At 42.3% G+C, this 19,186-nt stretch overlaps 1 protein-coding gene across 3 annotated transcripts in view; it reads right to left on the bottom strand.

The window, feature by feature from the left end:
* CBL (Cbl proto-oncogene) overlaps nucleotides 1–15,842 on the bottom strand; it is an 85,701-nt gene extending 69,859 nt beyond the window's left edge. For all 3 annotated transcript variants that reach the window (XM_040483294.1, XM_040483295.1, XM_040483293.1), the window contains exon 1: nucleotides 15,327–15,842. In XM_040483294.1, coding sequence (XP_040339228.1) covers nucleotides 15,327–15,527 — 201 coding nt within the window. In that variant the 5' untranslated portion in view covers nucleotides 15,528–15,842. The remainder of the gene's footprint in view (nucleotides 1–15,326) is intronic.
* Nucleotides 15,843–19,186: the final 3,344 nt, after the last annotated feature.

The raw sequence follows: 19,186 nt of genomic DNA, 5'->3' as shown, positions 1-19,186 counted from the left end.
AACGAAAAGCTAAGGTTTCTGGCAAACAACAGGGAATGAGATCTACCACACAGCTAGAAACACTAAACACCATTAAAAGAAAGGATACCTCCTTCCTCTAAAACAGAAGAAAGGCAGGGAGGGCAGGTTCAGAGATAAACTCAGAGATAGGAAGGCAGTAAGCTGAAGGCTGTTCCTGATGGTTTTGCCTTTTCTCCGTGCACGTATTCAATAAATATATGCCAAGCACTGGGATAAAGAAGTGAAAAGACAACATGCCTGAATCAGAGAGCAATCAGGCAATAAACTATAAAAAAGAAGTAAAAAAATACAAAGTTCTAAGACCTGAAACCATAAAACTCCCAGAAGAAAATACAGGTGGCAAGCTCCTGGACATGGGTCTTGATGAGGATTTTTTGGATCAAACTCCAAAAGCAAGGGCAAAAAAGCAAAAATAAATGGTACAACATCAAACTAAAAAGTTCCTGCACAGCAAAGGAAGCCATCAACAAAATGAAAAGGCAACCTACGGAATGGGAGATGATATTTGCAAATCATGTATCTGGTAAGGGGTTAACACGCAAAATACATAAAGAACATCTATAACTCAACAAAAAAACTTTTTTAAAACTCTTGATTTTCACGTGGGCAAAAGTCTCAATAGACATTTTTCCCCAGAAGACATACAGATGACCAAGAGGCACATGATCAACATCACTAATCATCAGGGAAATGCAAATCAAACCCACAATGAGATACCACCATATTCCTGTCAGAATGTCTAGTATCAAAAAGAAGTGTTGACAAGGATGTAGAGAGAAGGGAACCTTCATGCACTCTTGGTGGGAATGTCAATTAGCGCCGTCATATGGAAAATAGTATGGAGGTTCCTTAAAAAATTAAAACTATGGGGCACCTGGGTGGCTCAGTCGGTTAAGCATCCGACTTCGGCTCAGGTCGTGATCTCACAGTCCGTGAGTTCAAGGCCCGCATTGGGCTCTGTGCTGACAGCTCAGAGCCTGAAGTCTGCTTCCGATTCCGTGTCTCCCTGTCTCTCTGCCCCTCCCCCGTTCATGCTCTGTCTCTCTCTGTCTCAAAAATAAATAAACATTAAAAAAAAATTTTTTTTTTTTTTTTTAATTAAAAATAGAGGTGTGCTTAAGGTGGCTCAGTCAGCTGAGCATCTGACTCTTGGTTTTGGCTCACGTCATGACCTCACGGTTCATGAGTTCGAGTCCCGCATCAGGCTTCATGCTGACAGTGCAGAGCCTGCTTGAGATTTCCTCTTTCCCTCTCTCTCTGCCCTTCCCTACTCGCTCACTCTCTCTCTAACTTAAAAAAAATTGTTTTAATTAAAAATAGAACTGCCATAGAATCCAATAATTTCACTTCCAGACATTTATCTGAAGACAACAAAAAAACAATTTGAAAAGATACACGTACCCCTATGCTCACTGCAGCATGATTTACGAGAGCCGACATACGAAAACAATCTAAGTGTCCGCTGATGGATAAATGGATAAAGACGACACAGTAAGGGGTGCCTGGGTGGCTCAGTCAGTTAAGTGTCTGACTTGTGATTTAATCTCAAGTCATGATCTCATGGGTCGTGGGATTGAGCCCAGCATCAGGCTCTGCACTGCCAACCGGGAATCTCTCTCTCTTCCTCTCTCTGCCCCTCCTCTGCTCGCACTTTCCCTCTCAAAATAACTAAACAAACATGTTTAAAAAATAAAATAAAAAGTGTAATCCTGAACTAAGAACTTGGAAAGATGTGGTATATATGCACAAGAGACTACTGCTCAGCCATAGAAAGAAATAAAATCTCACCGTCTTTGACAACATGGATGGACCCTGAAGGTATTCTGCTGTGAAATAAGGCAGAGAAAGACAAATACCGTATGATTTCACTTACATGTAGAATCTAAAAAATAAAACAAGCAAATAAAACTCATAGATACAGAGAAAAAAATTCCTGGTTGCCAGAGGGGAGGGGGGATTGGGAGGTCAGCAAAATGAGCGAAGGGAGTCAAAAAGTATAAACTTCAGTCATGGGAATGTAATATACAGCTTGGGGACAACAGTCAATAATACTGTACTGCATACTTGAGAGTTGCTAAGAGAGTAAATCGCACAAGTTCTCATTGTAAGAAAAAAATTTTTGTGAGGACAGGTTTGTAATTCTGTATGGTGACAGATGGTAACTATACTTATCGTGGTGATCGTTCGATAATGTATACAAATACAGAATCATGTTATACACCTGAAACTAACAGAATGTTCCATGTCAATTATACTTCAATATAAAGAAAAATATCACACTCAATGCAAAGAATTAGAGTAATATAGTAAGAATATGCTGAACAACTCCTCTAGGCCAGTGAACAGGGAAAGCTTCTCTGAGAAGAATCTGGACTAAAAGCGGAAATTACACAAAGGAGCTAGCCAGGTAGTATCAGCAGAAGAGGAGCCCAGAGGACAGGTCATCTTTAAGTCCAAAAGTGAAACAGGTCTAGATGTGTTTGAAGAATAAAAACATCAGTGAGACTAAAATGGAGACAGCAAAGTAGAGAGAGCAAGAGAGAGATCTGGAAGAGGTAGGGCATTAATAAGGAGACATTACAATAAAACCTAAAATACAGGCTTTTTAAATTTTCAATGAAATTTTTTAAAAATTAAAAATGTTTAAGCTTTCAATTAAAATTAAAAAATTATCTGCAAAAACAGAGTTAATACCTACTCACAATAAACACTTATGAAAGGCCTGTATAACTTCCAATAAAGTAGGCACTCAATATGTTAGTTCCCCTCCCCATTTCCATACAACTTGACCAGGCTTATCTTCAGGGTAGGCAGGAATTATGTACCGAAGATGAATGATAGATAACACATCACCCTTTGATGACTCCCCGAAACTGGTACCATTATTTCTACCATCTTGGTTCACGCCACTCCAACTTCCTAATCCTGCATGCTCTCTAACTGATGACCAAAGGATAGAGAAAAGGCAGCAGGCCACCCAAGAACAGCGTAACCTACGATCTGCGAAAGCTACAGTAACCACCACTCCTTCAAAGGCACAAATCCAGCAGAGCTCCCAATAAGAGTTTCCATTTATATCCAGGGCGATACACACCAACCCACATGTTCTCCCTATTTAAAGATAAGGGCACTGGGGTCCCTAGTTAGCTCTGTCGGTTAAGCGTCCAACTCTTGATTTCGGCTCAGGTCATGATCTCAGTTTCATGAGTTCGAGCCCTACATCGGGCTCCGCACTGACAGTGCACAGCCTGCTTGGGATTCTCTGTCTCCCTCTCTCTCTGCCTCTCCCCCACTCACACTGTCTCTGTCTCTCTCAAAGTAAATAAATAAATGTAAAAAAAAAAAAAAAGAAAAAGAAAAACAAGAAAAGTAAATGCATTAACTTCACAGAATTTAGGTTAAAATGCAATATTTGCCTAATACCTCTGGAAAAAAGACATGCTTCCTTCTAACAAAATGAAAATAAAATTGCTTAGTCTTACATACGATGTCCAACCTATAATATGCAATCTATAAATGTTTATGACAATTAATTGAAAAATATATCTCTTCTCATAACATACCAGATTTAAAATATCAAGGGTTAAAAAATGTCTCCAAAACATTTGATTTGCTTGCATTTTCAAGCTGGTACCATGTACCTTCCACAAGTATTATTTGTCCCTCCTTCAAATGTGACCTTGTAAAGATCATTTGTAGATTAAATGTCTGCTTTTCTCAAGATCTTTTTGAGATGAATCCTCCAATGACCAGGGAAATCAGCATTCCACCACTAGCTCTTGAGTTTTTAACACTAATGCAGACATAAAGAAAACAGAGACCTACTCTTTTGATGTTAAAATCTTCTAGAAAGAGAAACACCCTAAATATGTATAATCCCTAGGGAAAAAGTTCAAAAAAGGCTTTGTGAATAATTCAAGTCAATAGTCAGCAAACTTCAAAAGCTAACAACCTGCCTTTACTACTTAGTGAACTTTAAATTAGCAGTCATAGTTAAAGCATAAATGGACACTCTGAGCTTAAAAAACATTCCCCCCCAAATTTCTAAAAAGATAAAATATTTTCCTGCTTATTGTGTCCTCCATTTGGCCAACTTTATTTTGCCTTCCAAGTCTTGCAATAGCAAAAATGGCTTCCTTTTGTTTACTTCTGCCTGTACATTTACAGCGTCACTCAAAGTAACGCCAAAAAGAAACGTGCTTAGCTCTGGGAAAGCAACAGCATCCTTGTACAGCTGCCATACAGCCCATTCATAATAGCTTTCTCATTGGCCTCGCTCCTCCCTTTGCTTCTGCCAAGGCTCAACGGTCAATAGAAAAAAAATTTGGAAAGTGCTATGGTCACAATAAAGAGGAATAAAATTATGCTTGGAAATAGCTAAATTTATAAAAAGAGAAAAGGTACCAAGAACAGTGCCTAAACCTAATTCTACTCTGAACACAGACTCCTTTCTAACGCTAAGGAATGTGAATTTCTAATTAGGCAGAAAACTCTAAGCATATAGGACTATGAATGACTAAGTATTTTTATCTCTATAGACCTCAACTTATCCATGGAAGTTTTTTCAAACATTTTTATATGTTAAAACATGATAGGGGTGCCTGGGTGGCTCGGCTGGCTAAGCGTCCAACTTCGGCTCAGGTCACAGTTCTCACAGTTCATGGGTTCCATCCCCGCGTCAGGCTCTGTGCTGACAGCTCAGAGCCTAGAGCCTGCTTCGAATTCTGTGTCCCCTCTCCCTCTGCCCTGCCCCTGCTCATGCTCTCAAAAATAAACATTAAAATATTTTAACGTGATTAAGCTTTATACTTTAAAAATGAGTATTCAGGGGCGCCTGGGTGGCTCAGTCGGTTGAGCGACCGACTTCGGCTCAGGTCATGATCTCATCGTCTGTGAGTTGGAGCCCCGCGTCGGGCTCTGTGCTGACAGCTCAGAGCCTGGGACCTGCTTCTGATTCTCTGTCTCCCTCTCTCTCTGCCCCTCCCCCACTCATGCTCTGTCTCTGTCTCAGAAAAAAACATAAAAAAAAATTTTTTTTAAATGAGTATTCAGTATGTTGAATTCAACATAAAACATGTAAAATCTGATTACAATTTTAAAAGGCTCCATATTGCTCAAGGGAGCAGGAGATATAGCAGGGAGGACACCAGGTCTGGGAACCTGGGTTCTAGTCTGATGACCAACATTAACTGGCTCTGTTGACATTAGGCAAGTTTATTCACCTCTCTGGATCTGAATTTCTGCTCCTATAAATGAGAGTGATCAATTAATTTCTAAAGCCTTGTTAAGTGTTTCTTATTAAAGCTTCAAGTTTTAGAAACTCATCAACACAGAAACTTGAAGAGATTTAAGTTTTACAAGTATAAATGTACAGTGAAGCTTTTAAATATTTTTTAAAGAGAAATCAGAAACCTATACTTTTTTTTTTTTTTTTTAAGAAACATATCATCACTAGATAACGGCCCCAAGAAAAAAGGCTTTTACTTCTAATTACTATTCTCCATTATTGATTTATCAAAACTCCATTCAGGGATTTGAACTGTAATTACTACCTAACACTTCTCAAATACCACCCAACACTATTTATTAAAGACACTACGCCACTTATAACTAATTACCAATCTCATTACTTTCATTTATCACATTAACTGCACAGACAAAAAAATACATCCAACACAATGTACGATATTAAAGAAACTACATGTGCTGATAGTTTAAACATGCAGTTTTTATACACAGATCCTATTTTTAAAAGAAAAAAAAAAATATCTCTATCCGGACTTATTGGTGCAACTTCAAACCAAATACTCAGCATGAGCTAGAAATTAGGTGATTTTAGCATCGCTTTTGGATGTCAGGCCCAAATGAGATGTAACTGTGGCTCAGGATATCGCAGAGGCACCAATTTGCTCTAAAGCCCTCCCCATTCCCAGTCCCCTTTCTCGTGTCCTCAGGGACTAAGCCATGGTTTGCCTAATGATTCCCACAGAGGCTTCCCAGAGCCTTTGTATGACTCCAGTTATATCACCAGAGTCTGAGTACACGGATTCATCTTTAATTCCCCAGCACCAGGCATATAGCTTGAGTTCAGGAAAAGTGTGATTGTGATCAGATCCACCATAATTTTCACCTAAGGTAACAAGGAATCATATATATTTTTTAATGTTTATTTATTTTGAGAGAGAAAGAGAGAGGGCAAGCAGGGGAGGGGCAGAGAGAGGGAGAAAGAGAACCCCAAGCAGGCTCCACGCTATCAGCGTCCCTGAACCATGAGATCATGACCTGAGTCGAAACCAAGAGTCGGACGCTTACCTGACTGAGCCACCCAGGTGCCCCAGGAATCATTTAAATCAACAAACTAGACAAAGATTGTGGTCGGAAGCAAACTTTTTGGAGGGCAATATGCTCACACATATATTTTTAAAACTTTGACGTGCGAGTCCTTTGACGCAGCACATTTCATTTCTGGGAGTTTATTCTAAAGAAATATTCAGAAACCACAAAATGGATAGTCACTACAGCACAGTTTCTAATACTTAAAATCAGAAATAACCTAGAAGATTATCAATACTGTGCCTGGGTGGCACAGTCAGTTAAGCATCTGACTCTTGATTTCCGCTCAAGTCATGATCTCACAGTCGTGAGACTGAGCCCCACACAGGGGCTCGATACTGAGCATGGAACCTGTTTAAGATTCTCTTTCCCCTTTCTCTGTGCCTCCCCTGAATGCTCTCTAAAGAAATAATAAAACAAAAAGATTAATATGAATTCAGTAAACATATTTAATTATGAAATCTTGGGGCGCCTGGGTGGTGCAGTCGTTTAAGCGTCCGACTTCAGCCAGGTCACGATCTCGCGGTCCATGAGTTCGAGCCCCGCGTCAGGCTCTGGGCTGATGGCTCAGAGCCTGGAGCCTGTTTCCTATTCTGTGTCTCCCTCTCTCTCTGCCCCTCGCCCGTTCATGCTCTGTCTCTCTCTGTCCCAAAAATAAATAAACGTTGAAAAAAAAAAATTAAAAAAAAAAATAATAAGTATTTATGAAATCTTATACAATCCTTAAAATTCAGGAAGACCTATATGTGGTATTAACACGGAAAATCTCCACAATTTAGCAAATACAAAAAAAAAATTTTGAACCATTTTTGTTTAAAGTCCCACTTTTGAGGTACGTGGGTGGCTCAGTCAGTTAAGCAACCGACTTGGTTTTGGCTTAGGTCATGATCTCACAGTTCATAAGATCAAGACCTGAGTCGGGATCTGCACTGACAGCACGGAGCCTGCTTGGGATTCTCTCTCTTCCTCGCTCTGATCCCCTTCCTCTCTCTCTGTCTCAAAATAAATAAACTTAAAAAATATTCTTTTAATTAAAAAGGATCCCACTTTGGTTTAAAAATGTTTAATTCTGAGTATAAATTGCTTTTGAAATTTAAGAACATAATAATTAAAATCCTCAACATAAACAAGATATCCTATTGCCATTTCTTCCAAAAAAAAACAAAAATCCAGCAAGCTTACCTGAAATAAAAGCAACTGTGGTATGGAGGTTTGGTACTTCAAGCACGGTCCCTTTGCCAGCTTCATGGACATCACCTGGGAGCTGGTCAGGACTACAGAATCGTGGGCCCCACCCCAGATCCATTCAGCCTCTACATTTTTTTTTTTTTAATTTTTTTTTCAACGTTTATTTATTTTTGGGACAGAGAGAGACAGAGCATGAACGGGGGAGGGGCAGAGAGAGAGGGAGACACAGAATCGGAAACAGGCTCCAGGCTCTGAGCCATCAGCCCAGAGCCTGACGCGGGGCTCAAGCTCCCGGACCGCGAGATCGTGACCTGGCTGAAGTTGGACGCCTAACCGACTGCGCCACCCAGGCGCCCCCAGCCTCTACATTTTTAACAAGATCCCCAGATGGTCTGAATTCACGTTAAAGTATGAGAAGCACTTGTTTATAAGAATCACTTAACAGAGTCTGAATACCAGTTCAAGATCCACAGAAAAAAACAAAAGTATTAGATGGGTGGGTGACTTAGGTTATTTAATCTCTCTGAATCTCAGTTTCATTCTCCTAAAACACACTGTTTTGAGATTTTTGATGTATAAGATGTGAAACTGTAAACTGGTCTACAATATAAGAAATGATTAGAACTCAGCTATCAGTCTTAGGGAGTAAATGCTAAGAAGTCAGTAACTTGCTCAAGTTGATAAATCTTTCAAGGGCAAAAGATGTCCATCCAACCTTCTCAGAGCCACTTAGGGAAATGGATAAGGACGGACTGTAAGCTATAGATGCCAGGTACCTCTGGAGAGGTAGTCACTTGAAGGTATGAGAGTAAAGGGAGACATTTTGTTCTGCATTAAACTGTTTTTCATAAAGAGTGTTACACCTATGCAAAGCAGGTCTAAGAAAGGAAGAGGCAGGAATTAGGATCCCATCCCATTCACTGAACTACCAATAAGCTGGTCTCATTTTAAGACTTCCTCATGGCTGATCCCAGAGCCAGAGGAAAGGCAGTGACCAGAGATGGTTCTGACAGGGTGCCCAGGAAGCAGAGTCTGCTAAGAAAGACTCATCATCCATCCCAAAAGCTGCAGACAGGAGACCCAGAGTCATCTGTGGATTTCTTCTGAAGGAATCGCGGGAGCATCTATGAGAGTAGCACCAAATCTTCCCAGGGCTTGAAATTTGCACCCTTTTCCCCTCCTCCTTTTGGAAGCTGCTGCAGGAAGGAACATTGTGGGGACAGAGCTGAGGCTGGCTTCCAGTGCTCCTGGTTGACTACTCCCACCTATTTCCTTCCAGCACAAAATGTGCTAATCATGAAAACATCTCACAATGACTTGCTTGTCATAATCCCCCTACTTTCAACAAACATAACGTAGATCAGAATTAACAGCTTCATTAAAAAATGTGATTGAAGCTTAGGCTTAGCTTCCAAACTAATACTTAATTTGTTTTTCTTTTAATGATCTAGGCTAATCATTAGGGAAATGGGGTTTTTTTCACGGCATAAACGTTATGATGTTATGTTTGAATATAACACAAACTCCAATGAAAGAGGAATAGATCAATTTGCCCATGGCTGCCATGCCCATATCAGGTTTAGTGTATGTATACTAAAAACATACCAACAACATACTAAAAATAGGTTTACTACCAAAAATCAAATAATCCAGTGAAGAACTGGGCGGAAGACACAAACATTTTTCCAAAGACATCCAGATGGCAAACAGAACACATGAAAAGATGCTCAACATGCCATCAGGGAAATATGAACCAAAACCAAAATGAGATACCACCTCATACCGGTCAGAATGGCAAAAATTAACAACTCAGGAAACAACAGCTGTTGTGGAGCAAAGGGAACCCTACTGCACTATTGGTGGGGATGCAAACTGGTGCGGCCACTCTGGAAAACAGTGCGGAGGTTCCTCAAAAAATTAAAAATAGAACTATCTTTGACCCAGCAATCGCACTACTAGGAATTTAGCCAAAGGATACAACAATGCTGATTCGAAGGGGCACATGTACCCCAATGTTTATAGCAGAGCTATCAACAATAGCCAAATTATGGAAAGAGCCCAAATGTCCCATCAACTGATGAACAGATTAAGAAGATGTGGTACAGGGGCGCCTGGGTGGAGCAGTCGGTTAAGCGTCCGACTTCAGCCAGGTCACGATCTCGCGGTCCGTGAGTTCGAGCCCCGCGTCAGGCTCTGGGCTGATGGCTCAGAGCCTGGAGCCTGTTTCCGATTCTGTGTCTCCCTCTCTCTCTGCCCCTTCCCCGTTCATGCTCTGTCTCTCTCTGTCCCAAAAATAAATAAACGTTGAAAAAAAAAATTAAAAAAAAAAAAAAAAAAGAAGATGTGGTACATAATATAAACACAATGGACTACTACCCGACAGTGAAAAAGAATGAAATCTTGCCATGTGCAACAACACAGATGGAACTAGAGGGTATTATGCTAAGCGAAATAAGTCAGAGAAAGACAGATTATCACATGATTTCACTCACATGTGGAATCGGAGAAACTGAACAGATGATCAGAAAGGAAGGGAAGGAAAAATAAGATAAAAACAGAGAGGGAGGCATACCATAAGAGACTCTTAAATGCAGAGAACAAACTGAGGGTTGATGGGGGCGGGGTCAATGGGTGATGGGCATGAAGGAGGGCACTTTTCAGGATGAGCACTGGTCATTGTATGTAACTGGTACATCACTGGGTTCTACTCCTGAAGCCAAGTCTACACTGTATGTTTAAAAAAAAAAAAAAAACAACACAAGGTTTACTATAGCAAGAATTACCAAAAACTTTAGCCAAAGCTACAAAATGAACAGAACAAATTCTCTTCTCCCCTGGCCCAATCCCACTTTTATTCTATATACCTTTGAAAATTTCTACCATGAATCACATGAAATGCTCAAGTGAGCTCATTTCATAAGAAATTATGAAGAATTTTACATCCTTTTGGGGAGTTAATAGCATAAAAACAACACAATCATGTTTTACAATGACTATATATTACCTTTATAATCGAAAAAGGTAAAACTACTTTAAGTAAATGATACTTTAATTCAGCACTCAAGAAGATTCCTAGGGCTCCTGGGTAGCTCAGTCAGTTAAGCTTCCAACTCTTGATCTCGGCTCAGGTCACGATCTCACACTTTGTGACATGGAGCCCCAAGTCTGGCTCCTCACTGACAACACAGAGCCTGCTTGGGATTCTCTCTCTCCCTCTGCCCTTCCCCACTTCTGCTTTCTCTCTCTCAAAATAAATAAACATTAAAAAAAGGGGGGATTCCCTACCTGATTCCCCCCTAATCAATCATACAAAAAATGAGGAGGGACTATGTTTTGATCTCATTTTATTTTGTTAAATGTCTGCACTTCATTCAGCAAGTACCACATGTTAGGCCCAGGAACTGATATTAAGACAGAGCCTGGGTCCTGAAGAGCTCTAGCGAAGGGAGAAACGGATGAAAAAGTGATAAACACTACCGCAGAGAACACAAATTAAGTAGAAGAGGAAAATGAAGTGTACAAGCCTCTGTGACCACCATGCAAAGTAACCAGTAGACATTAATTTGAAGAAATGCAAACACTGAACTTGAAAGCAGATAACAGACATTTCACTGGATGGTATTAAATGCTACCTTATTATTCAAGAGAATGTCTACTTTGCTTGGGTGCGTTAATGAACGTGTGTGCGTGAGGACTATTGTAACCACACAGGTCACTTGCTGAATGGTTTCTGTTACTGACGCTTTGTGGTACACCTGAGAAGGTACTGTATGGAGGAAATAACCAAGCCTAAGGAGGTGGGTTATCCTGGATTCCAAGTCAGGCTCCACCATTAACTAAATTAAATTACATAACATCTCTGAGCCCAAGTGTCTCCATCTATAAAAGAGATGATACCGCCAAAGGGCTACTGCAAGAAATAAGTTTAATGTAATTAAAATTTATTCCCACCCCCACACGTTTTCTTTTCAGTTATTCCTTCAGAACACACAAAGCAATTTAAATATTTACAAAGCTCTTACTATTGTATAAGTCCTCATGACCGGACACTGCAGGAGATAAGCAGATTATAGTCGCTGTGCTGTCCTCACAGAATTTACAATCTCAAGAGGTTAAGATGAGTACAGAAGTAATATGTACAGAAAAAATAAGTTTAAACTTAAGAGATCTCCTATCACTGTTTACATACTTACGTAGTCACTCATCACTGTAATGTAACCTGGAGTGTAAGAATTTACACCTAGCAGTATGCCTGGGACTTAGTGTGCAAAGGAAGGAAGAAGGAAGGAAAGGAGGATGTAGTCCAATGAAATACACTGAATCATAAATTCTAATTAGTGCATCTTACTTCCCAAATACAGGAAGTTACTCAAGGTATTTTTTGGGGGGTGGTGGGACAGAGGTGGGACAAACAGAAGAAGGCAGGTAGCAGAAGGATCACCTTTTGAAAATACTTTTTTAAAACTCATGCCTTAAAGGGAAGCTTTTTCCCTTAAAATCATAAGGGAACTATAAATTTTCTTATAAATTATATCTCATTTAAAAAAATAAACACCTTAATGTTTTAATGATATAAGCTAATTCAAAATAAAAACATAACATAGACCTAAAATATACCCAGTATGTTGCTCTGCTTCAGGGGCAAACTACAATCTCCAGCCCTTTCTTTTTGTCCACCTGCAAGCTAGGAATGGCTTTTACTTTTTTAAAGAGTTGTAAAACAGTAACAAAGAATACAAGACTAAGTATGTGTCCAGCAAAGCCTAAAATATTTACTGTCCCCTGACAAAAACAGATTGCCAACTCCTGCTCTACTTCATAATGGAATTTTGTGTCTCACTAGATACCTTACTACTTCTAAGTTTACATTTAAGGCAATTTATAGGATTTTTCTCTCCACTCCCCTGCCCAATCCTCTCTTCCCAGCCACTTTCTTCACACACAAGTATTTATTACAATATACTCAGCTGGCAAAACAGAGGTTGACCATGTTTTTTGTTTAATAGCAAGTGTCCCAGCACAAGGATTTTTCCGACAATGAGCTTAAGTTCCACAATGGATTAGTAAATTGAGCCTATGTTGACCAGAACCCATGACTTATGCCAACTTCTCCATCTGCACACATTCAATACTGGGGGAGGGGAAGAGACTAACAGTTCCCAGCACGAAGTCAAGACACTGATCATTGATAAGCTAGAATAATATTCACCTAGCTTCAACAACAAGGATAGAACAGGTATGAGAGAGAGACTCAGAACCGAATTCAATAAATGTGTGGGGCAATTGTGGATTTGACAGTAAGTTCTTTACCACTTACATCATACCACATGAAGAAGGGTTAGTGACATTTATTTAAGGCTCTAACAAATAAAAACGTGGAAAAAAATATGCAAGCATAAAAGAAACAGTTCAATCCAATACTTATGAAAGTACTCAGGAAATCTGGAGAGCAATATGAACCTATCAGCCGAATACACCAGAAACAAGACTAGTAATTTGTGATACGGGGCACAGACATTACTAAAAATCACCTTCTAAGACAAGCAACACAAGAATAAAACATCCCTCTCTCCCAACACTAGAAAGGAAAAGCTGGGCACCTACTTCCCTTGAAGCTATCAAAACCTGAAAAGCACTCAAAACGAGTCCTATTCTCCCCATACAACTAAACATTCTGCAGAAAAAAATCACATCGCTATACACATACTTTAAAGAAATGAAGGAAAAAAGTTTAAAAAGGATCTTATTTGAACTACCTTATAGAGATTCAAAAGTTTGAGGAAAAGTTTATTATTTTTAAGGAAAGGTCTCTGATCCATACAAGTTTGGGTATATTGCATACACGTATCTTACACGAGAAACTAATTAAACATACAATTTTTTTTTTAAATCCAGGGGAACCTTTTCAGTCCTCAGCTGTAAATCCCTAAAATGCAAACCTACAAACTTCAGATCTTGAATACATTTGGTATTTTTTTTAAAAAGGTGTCAATGAGGGGCACCTGGGTGGCTCAGTCGGTTGAGGGTCCAACTTCCGACTTCGGCTCAGGTCAAGATCTCAAGATCTTGTGGTTTGAGTTCGTGCCCCGCATAGGGCTCTGTGCTGACAGCTCAGAGCCTGCAGCCTGCTTCAGACTCTGTCTCCCTTGCTCTCTGCCCCTCTCCCACTTGCATTCTGTCTCTCTCAAAAATAAGTAAACACTTAAGGAAAAAAAAACGTTTTTAAAGGTGTCAATGAATTTAAAGTTTCCTTTACATGCCTAACTTTCTATAATGGTTTTATTACAATTTCTAAATAATGAAATTAAAACTACACCACCAACATAATAAATATGAAAAAACTTGTATCATTAACTACAATACCAATTATTTAACATGAGAAACACCAGCCCTGAAAAAGTGGCTCTGAAACCACTTGTATGCACTTCAGGAGTGTTAATGCACGCACGGGACTTATTAAGCATTTATACAGCACGTTTATATTTGCCAAGTGTTTCATAATCATTCTTATTAGCTGTTTTAGTCCAAAACAATCCATGAAGAACTTTACAGAAGAGGAACCTAGACCTAGAGAGGAACCAGAGAAAACCAATTTTCCTCTGGAGGAAATAACACCATTCTCTTACAATATGCCAGATACTTCCAGTTACTTTTCGCTGACAATATGAAATTTTCCAAAAATAAGTTATTAATTAATGTCCATTAATGAACTAAGAAAACACTATATTGGGTGCTCTCAAAATGCTTAAACACTTTTAAGGACTCTGGACTACTATATTATAGACACTACAATGAGGTGAACTTCTCCCAAATGCCACACTTAATGGCTAAGTATAAAAGCGATATTTTTCAAACTTGCTTTAAAAAAGGTAAGCAAAGAAGCTCATTGAACAAGCTTAAAAGTCAGGTCCTGTAACAAGGAGTCAGGTCGGCCACGAAAAAAGTAGAACCCAGCTAAAAGCAGCATGAGGAGGAAGTTCTGGAAGCAGTCAGAATCTGGAAGAAGTCAGAATCTGCTGCTTAGCACGCTCAGTTAATACATCTTTCAAAAGATAATGTTTCTAACCAGAACTTGTGGTTTAATCTCGGCACCAGCAATGGATCACATCCAATGTTTTGGAGAATAAAAATTTGCCCCAGCGCTAGAGGTGGAGGAAAGTTACTTCCTTGGCCATTTAAACATCCTGATTTCTTTTACCTTGGTGTTAATATCTTAATGAGAAAAAAACTACGGGCTCTCCCCGAGCGCAGTTTGCCTACGGAGTTGTCCTGACCCCAGGTCTCTCAACCAGAGCCCATAAACGTTAATTCCCGACTCAGAGCTCGACTGCTCATCCAGCTAACAGCCCCAGCCGGTAAATTGCACGCTCTTCTTCGCCCTCCCCCTCCCTCCTACCTCCTGGGGCCAATTCCGTGACCCACATCCCCAGACCCTGCAGAGCCCCAAACTCTGCACCCCCCCCATTATACTTCCGCCCTGGTGGCTTCCCAGTTAACCTTCACCCCAGCCCCCAACCCATCTTTGTCTCGCCACCCCCAAACACTATCTCAACGTTCCCCAACTCCCAACCGCAGCCCTTCCCCCACCGCCGACCCCCACCTTCCCGGTCTCTTCCTCACGCGCGCGTCCCCCACCCTTCGGCCGGGTCACCCCAGCTCCTTGCCTCGCCAGCCCCGCATGACCCGTCCCCTCCCCCAGCTTCCTCTGTCCCTTCCTTCCCCTCCCTCGGCCCCCTCCGCCCACGCCCACCCCTGCTCCCGCGGGTCCTGGGCAGGCCTTTCACCTTGTCCATGAGCTTCCAGCACTTCTCCACCATCTTCTTGTCCACGGTGCCGGGCGGGTGGGGGCTGAGGTGGTGGTGGTGGTGGTGGTGGTGGTGCGGCTGGAAGGCGTCCTTCATGAGCCCGATCAGGCCGCCCGAGCCCGAGCCCCCGGAGCTGCCGCCGCCCCCGGCCCCAGAGCTCTTTTTCACGTTGCCGGCCATGGCCCGGGGAGGGTTGGGGGCCCAGCCGCGTCCGCCGGCTCCGCTCCGCTGCGAGCGAGGGAAAGAAGGAGGGCGTGAAGGAGGGGCCTCTCCCGGCCGCCGCCGCCGCAGCCGCCGCCGGCTGTCCGGGCGGAGGGAGGGGCGGCCGCGGGGAGGAGGAGTGGGCGGTGACGGGAGCGAGGTTCGCGCGGGCGCGCCCCTTCCGAGAGCGCAAGCCCGGGGACGGGAGGAGCGCACGGCGCTCCGCGAAGCCGGCGGCCCGGTCCCGACTGGGTAGCGACCCTTCCTGCGCCACCCCCTCCCGAGCCACAGCTCCCGGAAAGCCGAGGCCAAGTTTCCGCACCGCCTACCCCTCCCCTGCCCCCGGGGGCGGGCCCAGACAGAACCTTTGCGCCTGCGCCCTCTGCTGGAGAATCCGGGAAAGGAAGGGGCGGGGTCTGGGGTGGAGTCTGCGCGTTAGACAGAAGCCGAGCCCTCCATGTTCCTTGTGGGTTGTTAGGTTGGCTCTCTTTGAGGGGTGATTGGGGTATTTCAATTAGGACAGCTAGCCGTAGAAAGAAACTTAACGTCAAGTCTTCCGCCACATACCTGGTAAATAAGGAAATTGAGCTTAAAGTCATTTGCTTCTGAACATTGTGGGAGAAAAACGGAAGTTATTTCCCCACCCCTTTGGTGTTTTAAACTCATTAAGTCGGCACCGAGGGACAGGAATGCGAATGCTGCAGCCTGTTCCAGCCTGGTTACGAACACTCCAGAAAGGCTTAAGACACTTAGGCCGCAAGCTCTTCTTCCAGGCCCTTTGACCTTCTGAAAACAAAACATTTCCCCCTTTTTTGGCTTCTGAACACTAGTTCCTTTTCTGGGAATTGGGTATGTGCTTAAGATTCCCCGGGCTCAGCGCATTGCACCGCAGATTAGCATCCCCAGCACCAGGCCTTGACCACAGAAAGACAGCTGCGAGCCCTAACCCGAGGAGTACTCCTCTCATGAAACAAAAGCAGTTCCCAGTCATTTCCACTTCTCTAATCTAAAAGCTTCGTTGGAAAAACTATGAAAAAAGGGAACTTTCTTCCTGAAGATGGAAGTGCCCTGACCTAATTTGTTAATTCTGAGCCTCTTCTTTGGGAGCTTGCAGGCTCTAGTGTGTCCGTAAGTACTCAGTTCAGTCTTAGATCCTCCCACCTGGGTCCTCCACAAAGCCCTTGACTGATTAAGGAATTGAGTTTATTGTGTGCCCCTGTAAGGGGGGGAAATATCTCTGGACTCAAAGACCTATCTGTCAGACCTCCTTATCCTGCAATTCAGTGGCCTTTATCTAAGATTGATTAAGGAGTCAGCATTATCGTTTCCTATCAGTAGAATTAGAAAGAGAAGAAATCTCCCAAAGGAAAATCTAAGCACGGCTCTTAGATAATTGTCAAAACTTCCCATCTACCACCCTAGCTGCAGGCCCTCCCTTTCTCTCCCCTGATCTATTAAAACCTTTTCCTCACTGGTTTCCCTGCCACCTCCAATCCTTTCTGCCACCAGACCAGTCTTCCTGAACTATAGTTCTGACAGCATCAGAAAAAAAACTTTAAGGGGCACCTAGGTGGCTCAGTCGATTAAGTGTGTCTGACTTCAGCTCAGGTCATGATCTCATGGCCCGTGGGTTTGGGCTCCGCGTCGGGCTCTGTGCTGACAGCTCGGAGCCTGGAGCCTGCTTCAGATTCCGTGTCTCCCTCTCTCTCTTTCTCTCAAAAATAAACATTAAAATTTTTTTTAGAAAAGAAAAGAAAGAAACCTTTAAACACTGCTAATGGTCTCCTGAATGAAGTTAACAGTCATGATCTAACTCCAAACTACCTTGCAGTTTTATAATATCAATGCACATACTATGCTGGGTGACTGACCAAATCACAAAATACCACAATTCTTTTTTTTTTTTCCATCCACATTGCTCAGAGCATTCCCTCTGCCCAAAGTGTGCTACTGAAGTTCAATCCATTCTTCAGAATTCAGCTAGAAATAACCAGACATTCCAGCTAGAAATAACCCTTTCCTCCTCTAAATTTCCATAACCATTTATTCTTACAGCTACCGTACATTAATTCATGCCATACTGTCTTGTTGACTTTGGTCTTCCACAGTACCTAACACAGTGTAGGTACACAGGGTTATTTCCCCCCTCCATCATCAAATTGTATTGTTTGTACAACTTGTATAGTTTGTACTTTGTTTCTGCTGAAGAAGACATATTTCTTTAAATATACAAATGACCTACCTCGCATATTTGAATAAAGCAGAGTGACAGTTCTCTCCTCTATATCCCTTAAACACTCCCGGATGGACAGAGTTCTGTCCGGTGATAGTTCCTATTTTCACTTCTAAACTGAAGCTAATGAGTGGGGCACCTGGTTGGCTCAGTCAGTTGAGCGACAACTTCAGCTCAGGTCATGATCCCACGGGTTGGTGACTTTGAACCCCCGCACGGGCACTGTACTGGCAGCACCAGAGCCTGCTTGGGAGTCTCCCTCTTTCTCTGCCCCTCTCCCACTCGCACTCTCGGTCTCTCGCGCTCTCTCTCTCTCTCTCAGAAAATAAATGAATTTTAAAAAGAAATCAGGGGCATTTGGTTAAGCATCCGACTTCAGCTCAGATCGTGATCTCACGGTTCTCGGGCTCAAGCCCCCTGTCGGACTCTGTGCTGACAGCTCAGAGCCTGGAGCCTGCTTCAGATTCCGTGTCTCCCTCTCTCTCTGCCCCTCCCCCACTCACGCTCCGTGTGTGTCTTTATCTCTCTCTCTCTCAAAAATAAATAAACAGTAAAAAAAAAAAAATTTTTAACGTTAATGAAAAAAGAAGGAAAGCTTGGCCTTTTTTTTGTTTAATAATTTTTACTTGGCTTATTTTCAAAGTGTACTCAAGATGGGATTGGATTGTTGATCACAGTGTCATTCTTGGTTATTCTAGAGCTGGCTCAGTTTGTACCATCACATCATGTGACATGAGGCACTTTTATTACATTTCACCTTCACCCAGACCACATCCTCATTCTGCACCTGAATGTCGGTTGGTTGACTGAACATATTTGAAAAGTAAATGCTCTTCCAAGGCGTGATATGTCGTTTGTATTCTGTAAACTCTGTCCTCAAAATGTCATCCAATGCATCAGCATAACAGAGAAACTGATCATTCCGTGGCAAATGACCCCAACGAGGCTTCTAGATGAGGAGGACCAGTGCAAAAACCTCTACTGCATTCCAATGCAGGGGGAAACGGTTCTGGGGGAAGAATAAATGCAAACTGACAACAGGCAATTGAACAGAAGTGTGGAGGGGGACAGAGATAGAGAGAAATAGCTAAAAAAGTCTGCAGGTTCCTTAATCCACAAGGGGGAAATCCCTGACGTTTTTGCTGTTTTCATTCTAGCCAGTATGGTGCCCAGAGATCCAGGTGGCAGACAGATGACAAGGCTCCAGAATAGCAACAGGGCTGGAAGGAGGGTAGAGGCTGCCTCACAAGGGCAGGTCGCTCACCATACTCCTTCCCCCAAAGTCATTTTTCCAGCCATTCATGACTCCAGCAAGATGCTAGAAAGTATCCCCAAGAGGGAGGCACCATCAATAATTTAAGTAGAAAAATTTAGGAGCCTGGCGGGGGGGGGGGGGGGGGGGGGG

The sequence above is a fragment of the Herpailurus yagouaroundi genome, unplaced genomic scaffold (genome assembly GCF_014898765.1).
Source record: "Herpailurus yagouaroundi ecotype Mexico unplaced genomic scaffold, PumYag 161, whole genome shotgun sequence".
Lineage (NCBI taxonomy): Eukaryota > Metazoa > Chordata > Mammalia > Carnivora > Felidae > Herpailurus > Herpailurus yagouaroundi.
The sequence above is the reverse complement of the archived record's forward strand: the minus strand, read 5'-3'. Positions and strand labels throughout refer to the sequence as shown.